The sequence below is a fragment of the Solea solea genome, chromosome 5 (assembly GCF_958295425.1).
Source record: "Solea solea chromosome 5, fSolSol10.1, whole genome shotgun sequence".
Taxonomy (NCBI): Eukaryota; Metazoa; Chordata; class Actinopteri; order Pleuronectiformes; family Soleidae; genus Solea; species Solea solea.
This window is the reverse complement of record NC_081138.1, coordinates 20,512,276-20,532,462: the sequence shown is the minus strand read 5'-3', so window position 1 is coordinate 20,532,462 and position 20,187 is coordinate 20,512,276. Positions and strand designations below refer to the sequence as shown.

The 20,187-nt window shown below is 44.2% G+C and overlaps 1 protein-coding gene across 1 annotated transcript; it reads right to left on the bottom strand.

The window, feature by feature from the left end:
• Nucleotides 1–1,640: 1,640 nt before the first annotated feature.
• cplx3b (complexin 3b) lies at nt 1,641–6,585 on the bottom strand. The gene is made up of 3 exons (XM_058629425.1): nt 6,004–6,585; nt 3,554–3,641; nt 1,641–2,565 (listed from the first exon to the last, which is right to left on the bottom strand). The coding sequence occupies exons 1-3, from the start codon at nt 6,159–6,161 to the stop codon at nt 2,341–2,343; spliced, it is 471 nt and encodes a 156-aa protein (XP_058485408.1). The 5' UTR covers nt 6,162–6,585; the 3' UTR covers nt 1,641–2,340.
• Between the last annotated feature and the right edge of the window lie 13,602 nt (nt 6,586–20,187).

Sequence of the window (20,187 nt, the reverse complement as noted above, 5' to 3'; positions counted from 1 at the left end):
GTGTCTGAGCTGCCAATCATTATCAGTCAGCCTCTGTGTCCTCTGCTTCCCTCTGAGATTATTCTGTCGTCCCAGTCCTGAGTGTGTTTTGTCTCCATCTAGTGTTCAAGAGGCTGCAGATTAAAGAATACTGATAAATGACCAAGTACAGTCTGAGGCAGGGAGAATAAGGTACATTATCATAAAAATCAGTTTATTGCAGTTAACACAGAGATATTGTGACACAAAGAACGAGAAGGAACTGCGTGTCATGGCAGAAAATTGCACTAGACGGCTGCACAACATTACATTTGTACATTACTATCGTACGTTATGTTGTTATTAGAGTTCTTTAATGACTAGTTCACTCTAGTATATATATATATATATATATATATATATAGTAAACACACAAATCATCATTTTATGGCTTCTGCTCCACCCATTAATATTGACGTCATCATCAAAAATGAGTTCAGATGAGTTTGTTAAAAAAAAACTTATTGCAACTTTTCCCTCTGCTTCATTTTTTTTCTGTTTTTTTTTTAATATTATGATGAATAAACGGTTCATCTATCACACGACAACAACAACCACTGTAATGAAAATACCAACATGTTCATTCAGCAGCAGAGTGGCACCGACAGTAAGGAAATTACCACCAGGTCTAGAGAAAACAAGGCAAAACGGATTTAAAAAATAACAATTACATTTGTGAATAATTACTGTCAAAATGGGGACAGACACGGGATAAAAGCTGACGTCACCCTCCACACCACTGTCACGTAAAAAATCCAACACAAATGCACGTGAACGCAACACGACATCTACGATTTCTACCAGCGTCAGTCGCCCCGAGCCTTTTATTATTCGGCGAGGAAGCGGCAGGAGAAAGATGGCAATAAAAGGCCCACAGTGACTGCAAGCAGCCCTCTCAGTCAACTGCACCCCTTTTTTTTTGTTTGTTTGTTGCAAAGACAACACATGACACAATCACATCATCTAAACAAACACGGAAACCCACCAGCACAAAACTGCACGACGGAGACGCAGGGACCGGGGTCAGGGAGATGGAGGATGGAGGATGGAGGATAGAGGGGTCAAAGGACACAACAACACTGTTTTGATGACATCATGAGGGGGATGACCTGCTCTTGACACACCAGGGGAACAGGAGATACATTTACATCTTACACAACATAAATGTCTGTGGATTTATAGACACACACACACACACACACCCTTCACTTACACAGTTTGACATAATCTATGCCATTTCCTTTGGCACAGGACCTCCAAAGCATTTACACCTGTCTCGTCCGCGCAGCATCTATTTCTCTTATTGTTATTGAACAGATTTTTCCTTCTGGTGTAGCTGACACTGGGTTTCAATTTCAGGTTATTTTTTAACTGTATTTACTCACAGCTTGTAAAATGCAGCAAAACCGTAAGACATCAAACATACTTGTCTACAAGTTGTTGTTTGTTGCCTCTGTCAGTTTAAGAAAAAAACAAACAAAAAAACGGTTATATCCCAGAGGAGCAAACAAGAAGGCTTGTTATTGTACAGAGTAGCACACACACCGTGAAGCTATAAAGACGACAACCTTGTACGGACGTCCGAGGCACACTGAAGAACGGGGGGGGGGGGGGGGGGGGGGGGGGACGAGGAACGCCAGGATAATGACAGGATACGTTTGGTAAAAGATTATAGCTAAGATTAATGCCTTCGTCTTAAGTTAGTAAACTACTTGCATCCAAACATTAGCCTCATGTGTTGCTCGGAATACGTATTGCCCAGTTTATTTATAGTGTACATTTACTCACCAGGTTCCTACATCCAACATAACGTCCTGATTGTGAGCCATAGCTTTTTTAACTCCAGCCAGGCAACTGATTTCAGTGACGTGCCCTCAATGCATCAGTGAAATAAGCTGCCTGAGACCTCTGCTGCAGGACAGTACTGTGTTATCACTGGTCACGTGAGGCTCGGACAACAATTTCAAACACTGGACAACGTTTTGATATTCAGAAGAGGAGTTGTTCTGGATGCAGAAATAATCTCATTTTGAGTCAAGGTGAGGAGCCACACAAGCACAGTCTCCCAGATTACACGATAAAATACTCTATGGTTAAGATCTCCTTTCTTTTATTAGTATTAGTCCCAGATTTTGTAATGTCAGTCTTTACTTGTCCACAGGGAGTGTGTCCATCTTTGCACAAATAGGACACGTGTGATTATGTGGCTCTGCCAATTGACATCCCATTGAAGCAACAAGACTATTTCTGACTCCGGAGCAGCTCTGCCTCTGAAAAACATACTTGCACAAAGTAAAACTCAAATCGTCTGGGACTGAGAGGTTACATGAGACTGCAGTTTTCCGTCTGCTTCTTCAGGTCTTCCAGCGTGGCCTGGGCTTTGTCCTTCAGCTGGTCGATGTCCACGTTCTGGATGTTGGACAGCTGTCCCAGCACCGACTGCTTGTGTGCCTCCTCCTGGTTGTCTTCAGCGATCATCTTGGCCAGCTCTGTGGGCAGCTCGACGTCGTCGCCTGCCTGCTGGATCTGGGTCTCATCCAGCTCGTTCTGAAGACGGACACACAAGTGGACAATGTGTATACATGCAGTGACACGGCCAACAGGCCAGATAGAAAGAAGGACAGTGTTAAAATGGTTTAAATCCAGGTGGTACAGTGCAGGCCAGTTAGCCACAGTGAAGTTTGGAACAGTGCACCTTTATGAGTTGTGGGGCCTGTGGGGTTAAACTGTAGCTGTGTCGCCTACGGAGATATTCAGTGTGATGTCAGACCAGCAGGACACACATTCAAAAAAGAGCAACAGTGAGGGATGTCTAAAGCAGGGGTGTCAAACTCAAATGACCTGGGGGCCAATGAGCATCTAGTCTGGTCAAGAGGGGGCCGGTCCAGAGAAAAAAAGTGGAAAATAACAACTATTTAGTAGTGGGTGGGAAATATATAATATTCACTATAATATTAGACAGAATTGCAAAGTAAAAGTGCTTGTTTTGTTATAAAATGATGTATACTTCACAATAAAAGCACATTTATGATGCACAAAAATGAAATGAAAAACTAAATTAAACTGTAATTAAAACAGCTTAAATATATGTAATTTAATGTTGAGTGTAATACATTTAATTAAGCAATGATTACAACCAAATGTCTTATTACTGTAATAATAATAATAATAATAATAATATTTCTAGAAAATACATATAGTCTTATATTCTGTCTATATTCCATCACCTCAGTGGCAGATGTGCCTCAACACAGTGGTGGGCGGGCCGCATGTAATCAATTGGAGGGCCAAATGTGGCCCCCGCACTGCCAGTTTGACACCCCTGGTCTAAAGAGACAGGTTAAGCTAGTTAAAATGTGATAAATATGATGTTTAAGAGGGGTAAATATTGATAATGTTGCACAAGTTATGTTTGCCACACAGAGTTTGTGCACTTGAGTTAAGTTTCATTATGATGTCATGAACAAATAGCATTGTGGGATAGAGTGTCATGGTGGCAGCACTTGGTCTCTTTCTACATTTCTGAGTTCTTTACCTTTGGTAATCTGTACTTTTCCCGGAAGTGAGTTCTCACTGTTGCTCTCTCAGCTTTCTTCTGGGCAAAATTTGCTTCTCGTTCTTGTCTGCAAGAGAAAAAAAACCAACAATAATATCAGCCCAAGTGCACGATCTTTCACCTACAGTATATTCCACCTGCGGTAACACTGCCAACTCTGAGCATGATGAAAATCAGTTTTCCCTCAGAGTCGTGTGTGCATTTGCATCACTGCTTTGAGAGCATAAGGCTCTTACAGGATTAAGAGCCCTGGAGGCCTTGAGACCGAGTGTCACCATGTGTTCTCCTCCAAGTACGGGGGGTCGAACTGGCAGTAGGTGGAGCAGCAGCAGCAGCAGCAGCAGCGACGATGTCATTGGACAGAGGGCAGAATGAGATGCTCAAGGAGCCCCAGATGCAGCACTGTGGTAGTCCACATCCCAAAAGGTTTGAAATCCCTCAGAGGAGCGCTGGGTTGACAGAGGTGACAAACTAACTGCAGACTCTTCAAAGTTAATATTCATCTTCTCAGCTTGGAAACCCTGAATATATTTATTTTTGAGTGTTGTCCCTTCTAACTGTATCTACAGTGATGTGATGCCTCCAGCAGAGGGCAGAGATTTGGCTGCTGGCAGTGCTCGATTTATAGTTTTTATAGTTGTCCCTCATAAATTTATATGCTAAATTTGCTCAAATGCATCCATAAGATTGTGAGTCAACGACATGATGACTCAATGCTGAACTTAACAGACTGCATTGGGCCCCGAGGCCACACACACACACACACACACAGTGTGATTACACTGACAGAAGAGCATGTTTTTTTTTTTATTACACAGTGATGTTTTCCACCGCAGAGCGTCGAAAACCAGCAGCATAATCTAAAGGTTGTGCCCAGCGTGTCGGGACAAGTCAGTGTAGCCAACGGGCCAAACACTTGAGACTAAAGATACTGAAAATGACAGCTTTCATAGATTAGAACACAAATAATGTACAAAAGATAAAAAAATGGCCACCATGTATCCACAGAAAACAAAGATATGAACAAATGTTAAATATCATTTTCAGACACACTGTGGAATACGTGTTCTGAAAATGTTGAAACACACTGAACGGGCTTAAAAATGTATGTTCGGCTGATGAAAATGAACAGAACTAAACAAAGATAATCTCATCCCCCGTAGCATAAGTGGGCTGGACATCTTATATCACATTATCTTTTTTTAGCCAATGAGCAGAGTGCTCCTCTCTCAAGGGCGTCAGATGACCAGGGGTTGTCACTGTTGCTCATGAAGTGCTGAGGGTGATAAAAATGTGACATGCCCTCTTCACCCCTCCTACAACCGTATTCTGCTCTAATCTGAGCCGTATGGGGGCTTCGCCGTGATCTATGCTCGTGTTCAGCTCCTCTGACAAATAACTCACTTCCACTGAAGGTCACGCCGCGACAGCAGAGCGTCAAGCATCTCACCACAGGCCTCCTGTGGAGCTCAGTGGGCTGATCTTCGTGTTAATACTGCCAGAGTTATGGGACTTCACTTCCCACTCCTTAAAATATCTGCACATGCCACCATGAGACACACTCTATAATCCCTAAAGTCTGTGTGAAAAAAAAAGAAAAGCAGAAAAAAGTGAACAGTGAAGGTCTAATATGGGATGTGGGCTCCTGCTTTAAGGGAGGCATCACACTAATCAATAGTGAGTCATTGTCTGCTGGGTGAACTGTTGGCCAAATGACCTTGTTGTTGTTCTCAGATTGTCTTTCAACAGAGCCAGGAGATACATATCCAAACAAGAACATCTAGATATTTCAGGTTTTATGTGACAGACACACGAGAAAAGACAGTTGAATAACAGATGATATATATATATATATATATATATATATATATATATAGATGAGTAGAGAGATGTATCTGGTTTCATCCACCTCTTGTGCCACAATGTTATAATGTGAAATTTGCCTTAAATTCACCCAATATGAATTAATATTAGTACATTATTGGCTATTTTCCCCTCAGACTGTGTCCAAATATCTTTGCCACAGATTCATTCATTCTTTCCCCTTACGCACAGTATGGGCACGTTTTTGGTCGCACGAATCCTTGCACACATCACTATGTGGAAGACTGACTCCAGGTATTCCGGCATAAAAACGACTCTTTTTAAAAAAAATATAAATTGCTCTATTTGCTCAGAGAGTGAGAGCTCCCTGGGCGAGAGGAGCAGCTGCGTGCGGAGCGCTCGTGTTAATGCGAGCATGAATGCGTAAAAAGTGCGCGGCGCACTGGGAGCGCTCAGCTATTTACACACGAAAGCACACACATACACGCACGCACGCAGTCTAAATGTGCCACACTTCCACAGTTTTCACACACACACACACACACACACACACACACACACTGAAACACAACTTCACAATCACAAGCCTCAGCCACGTTCCTTACTTTTCCTCCTCTAACTGTTGCTGATATTGTTCAAATTCCTCTTGAGTCATTCCCTTCGCGGCGGCGTCTGACTTCTCCGCCTCGGGTTTCTCCTCCGTCAGTCCGCCGGTCAGGTTCTTCAGCTGTCCTCCCACCACGTGTTTCACCATGAAAGCCATGGCTGCGCCTCGGAGACTCCTCTCTGTGAACGGAGTTAAGTTGAAAGTCTTGGTGCGCGCTCTTGGATGCGAGCGGCGACGGCGGACGAAGACGCGTAAAGCGATACTTCGGGGGCGGGGGAGTGTCGCACGAGCGCAGGCAACTTTGAGAAGCTCGGTGGGAGCGAGGAAACCGAATGGAGATGCGATGGTTCCAGCGGGAGTGGTCTGGGAGGCGGGAGTTTCAGCACCACTGACCGTGGACAGCGCAGCGCCGTGGTGGAGGACGGATGGATGGATGGATGGAGACGCGCTGCTCAGTTATGAGTCAACAAGTTTGGCGGTGAACTCTACCAATCCTGAGACTGCGTCCACAGACACTGTGCTCTCCCCCCACCCAATCCCACGAAGCACCGTCGGACCGGGCTATACACATACACGAGATCCCGTGATTCACCGTGTGATTATATACCTCGCGATGGAGACAGACAGACAGACAGACAGGACTCCGCGGGGACACACAACACGTGACGAGGCTCGGTGTCCGCTGGCTGTTTTGGTGCCTCTGTGGGTTATTTCTGTGCGCACTGGGAGCCTAATAGTCGTGTGTCAACACTTAAAGAGCTTCCTAATTGCAAATTAGTCAAATGGCTGTCAATTCAGTGGGGCGTGAGAACATTTACTGGTCTAATCGCTTAGAAATTATGAGTCTTCTTCTCCACAAGAGATTGTCTCAGCTCCAAGATACTAGTGTGAAATGATGGAGACACGTTTGACATCCGTTCACATCCAGTGCCCTTGTAAATGCCCCTTACACCTTAACATGCTGCTGGAGTAAAGGTCGACTGATATGGATTTTTCATATGTTTGCCTGTTTTTTCCCCCTCCATCTTGATAATTTACAACAATTCAGTGCACAATGTACAAGGTGTTGGTTTTTTTTGGCACATCCATTGTTCCTAAGCAACCAAAACCTGTGAGCTGCTGAGATGAAGTTGCTGCAGCCCCTGTGATTGAATTAATAAATTAAACTAAGTGGAAACAACATAATAATAATAAAAAAAGACAAGTGTATCACCAGCTCTGCTTTTCCCTCACCCTAGTTTTGCTGATTGATGGGTGTGGAGGATAAAAAAAGAGAGGACAAATGTGCATGTGAACGACACTTTACACTTCAGCTCCATCTGGCTCTCTTAAGCCAGAAGCGGCAGCATCAATATTGTGCTACTAAAGCCAGACAAACAAACAGAATTCTACTGCTACAAAAACCCAAGTGGTTAAATGCTACTCGCCTCCAAACACTGCCACAGTCAGGTCTGATAGTATTGCCTAGATTATCCGATCAAGGACACATGGTACAAATAACCTTACGTTGTTTCTGTTTACGACGAATAAAGAAAAGCTGCATAATGACACCAAACACTGGCAGCATTTTTCAAGTTTCTGATTATTCTGAGAGTAAAAATAACTCGGCATATTATCCCCACAGTCACTCATGTGAGTGAGGTGTGTGTGTGTGTGTGTGTGTGATTTCAGGTCCTTATATGCTTGTTAGGCTGTTTATAAGGTGTTTCTGTGACACACGGTGTCATGTTGTGAGGCAGCGTTCAGCTGAAAAGCCTCTCTACTCAAAATATGACCAATGTGTGTGTGTGTGTGTGTGTGTGTTTTAAATCTCTCTCCGTCAGATTCTTGACATCTAAAGTGTGAAAAAGAACTTTGATCACAAGTCAACAACAATTTCAGCGTCCTGATCTTCGCAGCAGTCTGACACCGCGCCTGGCCTACTTTCTCCAGTCCCTGTGGATCAGCACAGACACAGAGCGCGTCTGTGTCTTCTTCTTCTTGTTGTCGTAGACTCATAGTGAGGCCATGTTAGTCTGTACCCCCTGAGTAAGTGCCCTCTTATTCACAGTGAATGAAATCAGAGCTGTAACCTCTCGGAAATTGACTAACGAGGCAGAATTAACTTTAACATCAGTTTCTATCCCTTTGTTTTGATTTTCACACCCACGAGATTATTTCCCAGTTTAGGTCTCACTCGCTTTTTAATGAGTCATCACAGAGACCTGACTACAGGGGGCGCACAACAGGAGGTTTCAGACCAAGATGGTGCACACGTGTCACACACACAAATGATGAGTTTTTAATAACTTAACATGAGAAGAACTGTTGAAAATGAGGTGGTGATGTGGACACGATTCACCACTCGAGTGTCTTTACACTTAAGGAATCGGAGTACTGTCTATCAGTGAGAGGAAACATGGAGAAAGGATGAGAGTTAAAGATATACCTTTTCTTCGTATTGAAAGAGACAGGATTTATCTTTGTAAAATAGATAAATAGATAATATGAGACTAGAGGAGTTGATGAGTATCTGCCACATGGGACAAAAGAAGTGCTTAAAGCTGCTGTAAGCAATGTCATCTTCTGGTTAACCTTTCGCCCTTTGTTGCCGTTAGCATTCCTGAATATGGGTGTCATGTTTTCATTGACAAGCATCCTCACCTCATGTCCACCTCCTTGCTTTGTTCTGGCTCCTGATTGGATTAAAAACTGTTGTGGGTCACTTGAGAAGTGTCTGTCCTCAGAGATGTGATTACATGCGGACAGAAGTACAGAAGCACTTCTCCGCTGCATCACAGTCCAAGTTTCCTTCCCTTCGTGACAACTGCCCAGTGAAGTCGCTGACTTTTGACATTTTAGCCGAAGTGAAGCTGACACATGTGAGGCTGATCAGAGATATCGCCGATATTTCCACCAGGTGGGGTCACGGCAGAACGGCACCATATGCTGGCAAGAGTCTCACAGCAGCAGAGGCGGTTTGATGCCCTGCAGGGTGTCCGGGAGGTGTTAAACTATGCTGTGCGCCAGAACGGGAAGTGTCCACACAGCTAACATCAACCAACTCCACATGACCTGAATATTATGTCCATGGTACAGGGGAGGGGGGGGAGAACCCTTAGACAGGACATGGACAATTTGTGGACACATTTGAGTGTCTTTTGACTGAGTTGTGTGCCGTGCTGAAGTCAGCTCCCATAGAGTGAACAAAGCGGCAGTGATGGACAAAAATAGTTTGACTGAATTTCAGTTTAGACTGGGAATGAGCTACAAAGATATTCTCAAAGGTCTGGCATGGAAAGGAATCATCATTACCGAGAGGCTTCTTAGCAGAATACTGTGAGCCAGCAAGCTTTATAGCAGCAGACGTATACGACTTGGATGCCAGGACACAGGCTCTTGAAAGGGACCATGGTTACAGGGAGATGTACACAAAACGTAAACAAGGTTTTCGTATCAGAACAGAAGATCACAGGATCCTCTTCTCTCTCTCCACTGGAACCCAGTCTCAGAAGGAAGCCACAACTCAATGTTTTTCATTCGTACACATTATACATATTTCATCGCCTGTCTTTTAAATGTTATGTAGAGAATGACCTTTCCAAGAGCCCAGATTTTCCTTACTAAAAATGAATACTGAAAACAATCAGATCCCCGCCCCCCCTTCTTTTCTGCTCCATCATTAGTCTGATGTGTGAGAGTTTTGTTTTTTCTTATTTCTAACAGATTGTCAAGCTGTGCCTGTGGGAAACTGACAAGAGTGTAAATTGCGTCCTATCATCAATCACAGTGGGTTAATATGTGGTTAATAAAGACCTAAAATGATGCGTTTGGGTTTGTGGATGTGAATCAATCTCAACCACATAGGCAGAGCTGTTTCTAGGTTCTCTGGGGGCTCCCACCGTAACACTTGTCTGTCCGTTCGGGCCGTTGCAACGGCTCTGCACACAAGGTTTGACCTGAAGATGTATTTTGAATCCAGAACAAAATAGCATCTTATTTCAGGAGAAGTATTTATGGAATTATTTATGTGTAACGTGTACAGTTTCACAGAGTGGCCGCGTCCTCGGAATTAATCTTTCGGCTCAGAATAAAAAATCAATTTACTGGAAGTAGCGATGAAAACAGGGACACGGACTTGGACTCCGATTACACATTTAGCATGGTTGACAGTGTGGGGGGGGGAAGCTGTGGAGATACGGTCGGCGACAGAATTCACATGTGAAAAATGTGCAGCTCAAGAGTGAGAAAGATGAAACCGAAATGTTTGGCAGAAACGGCCCAGTTTGTCTCCAAGATCGCAGCCAAATCAGTCTGGTTCTGGAAGAGGGAAGACAAATCATCCCTGGAATAAATGGGGTGTATGAAGTGAACTGACCGCGCTCAGTGTGTTCCCTCTGCACAGCCACAGAAAGCGCACATGTTACGGAATAATCATCTTTCCATAATAAACTATACGAGTCTATTAACTCTAATAGTTTCAACGCAGTAACAGCCAACACCTGTCTTGTGTTAGTCTGCGTTCATGAATTGTCTCATGACTCACGTTTGCCGCCTGGAGGCCGGATGTTCCCTAAATCTGCCATAAATGCTTTATTTCAGCAACCCTAATATACACGTTCAGCCTTTTAATGAGAGACATTTTTAACTGCTTGTTAAGGCAAATATTTATGAAGTCAATCACACGTACAGTCATGCAGATAAAGGGCAAGATGAGCCACTGGTTTGATTATCTCAGAAACTGCTGATCCACTGGGATTTTCATGCAAAACCACGTCAAGGGTTTACAGAGAAAGTTCTGAAAAGGAGAAAATATCCAGTGAGTATCAGGGCCAAGCATGAAGAAATAAATGACGAGATTCATCTCTAAACTTGAATATTCGAAAAACTTGAAATTTGGAGCATTTTAGTGGGTAAACTGGGAGCTCACATGGGTGACATCACAACCACCTGCCACTTCCTATAAAGTAGTATTTTGCTTCTTCCTCTATCTTTGACTCGCTAATGTTTGTTTTACCCTGCCTTTTCCTCTTCTACCCCTTCCTTCCTTGCTTCCACCCTGCCACAGCCTCCACTCTCCCCTCCCCTCCATCCTTCAAATCCCTACCATCCTCCCTCCCTCCCTCCCTCCATCTTCCCTGCCTGATTTAGACCTCTTGCCTGAGAGGAACATCAGAGCACAATGGCTTAGTGCTGGTTGAGCTTAAATGGGATGAGAAAACCGGAAAATTTCTCTTTCATGAATAGATGCAAACAATTGGCAGTGAACGGAGGAGAGGAGGGTGGGATATAGATGACTGGGACAAAATAAAAAAAAGGGACTGGGAGGAGAGAGGAAAAATGGCTGCTGGGAGTGTTGGAGATGAGGTGAAGGTCAGGGGAGGGGAGGGGAGGGCAGGGGAGAGGGCAGCGAAGGGTGAGAGAGAGAATGATGAAGGTTTTTTAATTCCCAGAGCCATTTAAACAACAAATTGTTTTTTGTCACCATTTGTAGCCTGACAATATACTGAATAACCCCATGATTATGTATTTAGAGGTTTTAAAAGCAGGATCCTCAGTTTCTTAATTCCTTCAATAATATATCATGATAAGCTTAAAGGGATTAACGGGCGCTTAAAGGGTGCGTATATATATATATGACCATTTTTCTTTGTTATTTAATAAATCTATACTGTGCAGTCTGTGCAACTCTCATTAAAACTCATTAAATGGTTAACACGGCATACCTCACATTTCATGCCATCTTGTTGTGACTGCGAGGTCTGCCTGGAGCTGCACACTCCATCTGTTTCCTGTGTATTACAGAGTTGCAGCTTCATTTCTGTCTCTTCTGATGTTCACACACATACACACACACACACACACACACAAACACGGAAATAGTCACAGATGCACACAAGTCTCACAAACATCTTCTGGCAACTATAGCTACAGCCGATATGATGAGGAACGTCAGTGTTTAGAGGATGCTCATGTTTTCATCTGCTGCTATAGCACGCACACACACGCACACACACACATCATCAACAACAGTGAGGACACACATAGACATAATACATTCCGTAGCCCCTTACCCTAACCTTAACCATCTTAACTAAATGCCTAACCCCAACTTGGTGTCTTAACACCTTCAAAAAGCCATTTTCAAGAGGTGACAGAATGCGAGGACCAGCCAAAATGTCCTCACTCCCTATGGTTCATACATGTTTTTGACCTCACCCATACAAGAACACACACAGGTCTTCACAGGTATTCTTTGTGTAGACACTCATAATGACATCATTCATTCCATAGCCCCTTACTCAACACAACTAAACCTAACCCTTACCCTAAAACCAGGTCTTAACCCTCAAAAAGCCTGTAAAAGTTGTGTGGACCAGCCCAAAATGTCCTCACAAGGATAGGTTTGCTTGACAATTGGTCCACACAGCCTACTAAAGACACACACACACGCGCTGTGGTTAGTAGAAGGGTGAGTCACAGCAGAGCTCTGCTGGACTCTCACATTTAAATAAACAACGTCTCGGTGTGTTTACAGCAGAAGAAAGCAACTCCCACAGTGTGACCTGCACTCTGACCCTTGTTTGCCTCGGCCTGCTCCCCCGAACCGGGCGAACGGCGGGATTCAAAGGGAGAAAAGAGGCCAGAAAAGAGAGCGCGCCTGCCTCTGGATTTGTTTTTAAATCATTACGACCGAGGATGTGCCTCCCGCCTACAGCGTCGCTGTCTGCCACACATGGCCACAGCATCTCCACTGACCCCGTGTGTATGTTTGTTTTGCATTTGCGTGCAGCCTCTCTGTCTGTCTGTCTGTCTGTCTGTCTGTCTGTCCAATCACTGCAGGCCTGTGAGCACTGATGTTTACAGTCGTCCCAGTGGATACGACTAATCTGAGAACAGCTGAACTGCAGCAAACATGAGGCCTTGTGGAGTCGGGACACATCGGGACGGGGGTGGATGAGTCCTGCATGTGCTGACGCGCGTGTGTTCTCACACACACACACACACACACACACACACACAGACAGAACCAGATCTGCGTCAGTGCTCTCTTATGTGCACTTGTGAGCTATAAATAGTCGTTCAAAATTTGTTGGTTCCATTCATGCAAATGACGCTGTGTGTTAACAGCAGCCTGTAAAATTATGATTTAACACCATTATGTTCTTAACATTTTTACATTCTTTCAATTAAAAGCATGTTCACGGTGAACAGAAAGGGATTATCCCCGGCTCATCTCCAGATGATTCCTGCTTTTGATTAAAAAAAAACAAAAAAAACGCTCTTTCCTTGCTTTTGTTACATGATAAATCTTCTGTGAGCAGACACTGAAATACCCAATTCCCGCTCTGTTGCTGCACCTCTCAGCTCACCGCTGCTGATGACCTCATCTGATCTCAGCCCCTCACACATCACTGCCTCTGAATCCCTGTTATCCTTAGACTCATATCTGTAAACAGGCTGCATGTGAGGAGTATGAGTCAGTGTGTGTCCGTGTGTGTGTGTGTGTGTGTGTGTGTGTACGTGTGTGCATGTGCGGTGGGTGGAGGTGGAGCTAAAAGTCCTCATCCTGTCACTTCCTCTCTCCTCTGCTCCGGTTCTGGCACGACGGTTTAGATAAACAACAGATGACGGACGCAGACGAATCTATCAGCTGCTCCACAAAGTCTTTTTTCTTCAAACACATCACAAGCTACAGAGCATAATAGAGCAGACCTCACGTGTCTGAAAACACTGTGTTTCTGTGGTAATCGACACTGACCCTCTGACCTTTGAGCCAGGTTTCTCCACAGCCACTGACCCCGTGCAGCACAAGCAGCGGTTACATAAGGCGCAGTTGCTAAATGTCTCTATCCAACCTCAAATGCCCTCTACCCTTCCCAACCGCGACAACATAAGGCCAACGCTGACAAAATCCACTGATAACTGCTCATATGCTCTACTGAATCAAGGCCTCGCCCCCAAAGGCAAATTCATCATCTTCACCCCCTGCTGGAGCAGCTCTCCTTCCCCTATACTCTCAGACCTTTGTTCACCAAATTCAATTAACTCCGGCTCAATCAGAGCGTCACCGCTGCACGCATTAGGGCCGAAGGTGAAGGTAAAGTAGGCCGTTGACGTCTGGAGAAGTCAGGGCCGAGCGGTGGAGTCATCAAACTTGCAGAGGCCGGACAGGATCTGGGATTTATGTGACAAGCTGCCCAACGACATTAGCGTCGCTGCAGGGTCGTGGGCCACGCGCAGGAGATGGCCCCGTTTCCCTCGTGACACAGGCGGCTGCATACTGATGCAGCGGAAAGGTGTCCATCACGGTCCGTTATTTAGCAGATATTTAGCTTGTGAGCGTGTGTGTCTCCTAATTCTGCTTTTAATGTTGTGGCTGTTTGGTGCATTGTGGGTAAAACTGAACTATTTTATACATGACAATATCAAAAAAGAGGACACGCCGGCACACGAGTTACAGCTCACTGGACCTGGAAATGAGAAATCACATTTTTAAACACTACAAGGAACCTTCCCACTAAGAAGAATGATTCAGTAATGATGCTAAAAATCACACAAACAGACAAACTAACAACCAAATCCTATTTTTTTTTATCATGTTCATTGTGTTTTCTCGTGACTAACATTAGCACTTCCACGGCGTCTCTTGAACGCGTCTTTTTCTCACCGTTCTTGAGGTGTATCCAGCTGACCCACCTCCCTCTGTTCTTTTCTTTTTACGATACAAACTGTTCTGTCAAAACAGTTTGACTATAATCTGCAACATGCTCACCCCAATAAATAGGTGATTAATGTACTGATGCAATGTGACATCAGCTGTTGTCGGGGAAGTAAAGCTTTTACCTTCATGGCAAACATCCTGGGACACCGAGGACAACGTGATGTGTTTAAAGGGAATTCTTCTCAAATACAAGTGACTCTTCTATTTCAGAAGAAAACTGAATTCAAATATGCTTCATAATTTGCCTTAACACAAAAAGACCTGGGTTCATGACCTGGCCTGATCCTCATGTGGAGAATAAAGTGGTAAAACATGAATTAATTCATGATCTTTCAGGTCTCGGCTAATTTAAACATGGAAATCAACGTTTAACTCCTTGAAAATCTCTTTAAGTACCTTTTTACTTTATTATCTGTCAAATGTACAGAGGATTAGGATCTGTTATTGGATTAGGACTGTATATTCTGCATCAGGGGTCTCATCTCGCGGCCCAGGGGCCACATGCAGCACGCCAGTCGATGTCCTGCAGCCCTACACTTATTTTGAAATCATTAAATTCAACATAGTGTTTTAATTCCAATTGTCCACATGTATATTTTGATTTAATGTTCTAATGTTTTTATTCTGTTAAATGTTATTTACAGATTCATTCAGTAAAACACTTTTACTTTGAAATGGTGTGCGTTGTCATCCGGAATATTTGTAATTGCAACACCATGATGGATTATCAAGATATCATTTTAATTTCTAATCACTAAACCGCATTTTTCACTTGACCCGCCCCCTCCTGACCAGACTAGAAGTTCACTACGTACCAGGATTGAGACCATTACTGACTAAATGCATCATCTTTTGTGAGTCCCAGACATAAGTTTTCACCTTGGCCACAATGTTTGTTTTAATCTCTCGCAGCCAGTGAAGATGATCGTTCATTAGAGGCGTGTGAGTCATGCATCCACGACGACGCCGCTGCTGCCCACGTCTGCGAGAGTGGGACTGATGAGTAATCCACCTTGGACCGAGGCAGGAGTCGAGCCCTTAAAGCCGAGTCTCAGCGGAGTGTTGGAACACTTAAACACACGGCTAATACAAGCACCAGAGAAAAGCACAGGCAGGCAAGTGAGTCACCTCAGTCTCAATGTGGTGTAGATTTAATCCTTCATCGTCTCAGCCAACCAATACTACTACTACTACTATTAATAACAATAATAATAATAAATGGCTCAGTAATGTGATTACTAGCAGGAATGAACTCTTGACTCACGTAAACCAAAATGTCGTCGTCGTGGCAGCAGTGATGTCAAACTATGACATGGAGACTCTATGAACAGAGATTTCACTGAATTCCCACATGAATGCACATCAGTGGACACACAGACTCTCAGGCGAGCTCAGCGGGAGCAGAAACCAATCACGACGTCACACAAAGACACACATCTGATGCTCCACGGGAGAAAGTCTGAACTTATCACAGTTTTTAAACAGCTCTGTAAAACACAGCGGAGCCGAGAGGACGCTCGACTACAGTCGGAGAGCGAAAGCTGCAGTGCAGCGTGTGTAACAGAAATAGCACAACATGATTTGTTTGCCGTGTCCTTCACCTGAAAACTGTCAAGCAACACTACCAGACCTGACTGAGGGAGCATCTTAAATACAGCAGCAGAGCAAAAAAAATAAATATGCAGATTTTCTCTATGGATGCGCGAGCATCTTCCAATCTTGAGGTTGGAAAAGGTTGTCTCATGGTGAAGAGATGAAAGTGACACATTCTTAAGATATTGTAGACTAAAGAAGGTGTAGATTTAAAGGGCCTTTTGTTAAGTGGTAAAAATCTATTTTACCTTCTGTCCCTGCTGGCAACGATGTGTCCAGAGAGCACAAGAGTCCGACTTAGGTCCACAGCAGGAGGGACACACGCGCAGCAGCATGTTTGGTGAAGTCAGCACTGATCGTGACAATATCTGATACAAGCACACCGTATTATCCCTTTTATACTCTTCACATTCACTGGCTGTATTCCAAATGTCATGCTGTTAATAGAAGATAATCAAATCTGCAGTTGATAATAGGAATACATCATTATATTTCTCAAACTAACAAAGACAACCATGTCATTATGCAACATTTACCACACAAAACACCCTCTCATTTTAAAAAAAAAAGCTGCTTTTAATCACATTATCACAGTTCTCCATCCTCTGATAACGCAGCAGAGACGTGCGAAACATCAGCCTCACGAGCAGTTTTCGACGCGGCGCTTCACTACGCCGAGAGCACGACAGGACACAGTGAACGGGGTCGAGCAGCGAGTCGAGTGTACTACAACACGAGAGGAGAGCAGGACATTGTTCCTCGACAAACAGGCTGCTCTGTTTTAACACTCCCAGTGAATGTGTGTGTGTGTGTGTCTGTCGTACAGCCTGCTCTGCTGTGGCTATGTGATTATACATGTCTGTTCACATGCAAGTTGCCACAATGCATCAACTTAATTAATGTGAGTGTGCTCGGAGCAGCCCGGGGTCATTCCTGCCCACGGTAAAGGGGCTGTTACATCACTCACACACAGAGCAGGAAACACAGGAGCACGCACCGAGTCATTTGGAGATGTTTGTCCTGCTTTTATAGCCGCTATAATGTTCTCTCTTTTTGTGCAGTCACTCCTGCCCCTTTTTTTTATTTAGGTGGTCTGAGTCGTGGAGCTGCTGCAGCTGCTGAAGCACACACACTCACGTCTGGCTGTGTGTGTTCCTGTGAGCGCCTGGATCACACAGACGGAGCTCAGGCTTGGTCCTCTCTCCGCCCTAAGTGTGAGGCTCGTGAGTGCAACTCTCACATCCACCTCCATCATGAGTGCACAGGGTGGGCAGATTGGGTTTGCACAGCTCTGTTTCCTGTAAGACAAAGAGAAATCAATCAGGGGGACAGATTTCTTTTATTTCTCTTTAGATAAGAAAAGGAACAAAAAAAAAGAAGAAAATCTATTTGCAATGTTACATAATATACAGTAACGTAGCACCATTGTGACACGGAGTCTCCAAGGCATTTCATGAACCTCAACATTACTCATGGTAGGCTGCATTTCCTCACGTGTCAACGGTTTAGAGTCTGTCCTCAGCGGACACCGACTGAGTGTCTGAAACAAAGCTGGGGCACAACATTCACTTTTGTTCACCGCTTCAGTTCAGGAACAGGAAATTCTTCTTCTCAATACCCACTTTGACATGGAAATGCTGAGAAACCGACATGTAAAGCACAGTTTTCTCGACGGTCCAGCGTGTCCTGATCAGGCTCTCAATCAGTGTTGAGGTTGAAGTGTAAAGTTTCGGCATTGAAAGACGCCATCCACTCACGCATCACTCCTACCGCTAAATGACAGCACTTATGACAAGTCTTCAGTGTCTCGACTGTCATTGTTACTCATACAATGACGGATTCATCAAACCACACATCATGTGTCAGCTGTCAGCAGAGAAGATTCTTTGAGTGAGTCTTTGACAAACACCCAAAATTTGGTAACTATACCCCCCCACCCAAAGGTGTGGACCTTTAGCTGCTATGGTCAATTTAGAGTGTCCAATTCTGCCTAATCCCCCAAATATGCATGTTTTTGTCACAGCTGAGAGATCATTCTTAGTGGATTTGCCGTTTTTAGCAACACCTACCTGATGAAAATATTGCATTTTGTTGATAATATAAAGTTATGCTGTAAAATGTACATTATTCTACGTTTGTCTCCCTTGTTTTTTTGCCACTGTCTGCGTTTTCCCACACAGTGAAGAGGATAATGTAAGCAGGAACGTTAGGACAAGTAAGGCAGTGGTATCATAACGGTGGCTCCCAGGGGCCGCAGGGGCCTTCACTATCTCCTTATTGGAATGTATGTTGGCACAGCCCCCCCCCCCCCCCCCTCCCCCCCAGCAGGATGGAGCCCAAAGCAGGAGGTGGGGGGGGGGGAGGTGAAATATCAAGAGCGAAATGCAAATTCATGCTGACAAGCGGCGCAGAAAACATGTTCTGTGCAACTCGGGGAACCTTGATATTTCACAAAGTCAAGTGAACATGTCAGCCAACGCCGCCGGGCAACTTTTGGGTTATTTAAAGACGGTGTTCAGAAGACAAACAAGCTGGTGTTACGTCAGCCTGTTTATGTGCAGCTCGGCGGACAAAGGCTCACCTTTGTTGTGCTCGTTGTTATCCTCCATCTGCAGGCTTCCTTCGTTTTCTGGACACAGCCGGTGTGCTACTGTATCTGTCTGCAGCTCCCGAAACCACTGAGTGACCCACAACCTGAGCTGTGGACAGCAGCGGTTCTCAACAACCAGACTCAACCCCTCAAACAATCCAATTCTAAAAATGATATACTGTTCAAATAGAGGTGTAAGAGTTAGTGTTTTTATGTACATGTACACTCATACACACCTAATAAAGTAACTGGTGTGTGGTCTCCTGTTTTTGTAGCTTATCTGCTTGGTTCTAACGTATATCTTGGTTAAAACGTGATTATTTTGGATTGTCAGCCTTTTAGTTTAAAACGTATGTTCTGAACTTCTCAGATCAGCCAAATGTGGCACCAACAAAAATACCCTTCTTGCCCTTTCTGCTGCTCAGTTTAAACTCCCTGACCATGTGTTTACGTACGTCATAAAATGGCTGGTGAGCGCACGCAATACCGACCTGGAACTGATATCCTGACGATGCTTTGTGATGTCAGAGGTCGTGCTGCGACCGTCTTCAAGCCCGCTCCTCCACTGCAGTCTGACATATACAAAAACACACTGGTGCGTCTGAGTCATGCACAGTTTCATTGCAGCACTTAATGTTTAAAGGAATACTTCACCGAGCTTTGTATCACTAGAATAGGGGTAGTATTTTTGAAAGGTTGTGCTTCCCAACCTCAGTTTCCCCTGAGTCGAGAAATAGCTTCATTCTTTCTTTTTTTTTTGTTGCGTGCCCACCAGTGACACTTGGTCCTGTTAGCGTAACTGTTAGCAAAGATGGCGGACACTGTTTACTGTTTACTGTTTTTCATTCTTTCTTTTTTTTGTTGCGTGCCCACCAGTGACACTTGGTCCTGTTAGCGTAACTGTTAGCAAAGAAGGGCGGACACTGTTTACTGTTTTTCATTCTTTCTTTTTTTTTTGTTGCGTGCTCACCAGTGACACTTGGTCCTGTTAGCGTAACTGTTAGCAAAGATGGCGGACACTGTTTACTGTTTACTGTTTTTCATTCTTTCTTTTTTTTGTTGCGTGCTCACCAGTGACACTTGGTCCGAGCCTTGAAACTGCACTTCCCAGAATGTAAACAGTGTCCGCCATCTTTGCTAACAGTTACGCTAACAGGACCAAGTGTCACTGGTGAGCACGTAACAAAGAAATAAAAGAATGAAGATTTTTGTCAACTCAGGGGAAACTGAGGTTGGGAAGCACAATTTTTCAAAAATACTACCCTATTCTAGTGATACAAAGCTGAATGTAAATC

Bases quoted from the DNA above. Each gene is read 5' to 3' on its own strand.
- cplx3b (XM_058629425.1), bottom strand. From the start codon at position 6,161: ATGGCTTTCATGGTGAAACACGTGGTGGGAGGACAGCTGAAGAACCTG. The intron at 3,642-6,003 runs GTAAGGAACGTG...TTTCTCTTGCAG, and splicing joins CAACAGTTAGAGGAGGAAAA to ACAAGAACGAGAAGCAAATT. The intron at 2,566-3,553 runs GTAAAGAACTCA...GTCCGTCTTCAG, and splicing joins AAAAGTACAGATTACCAAAG to AACGAGCTGGATGAGACCCA.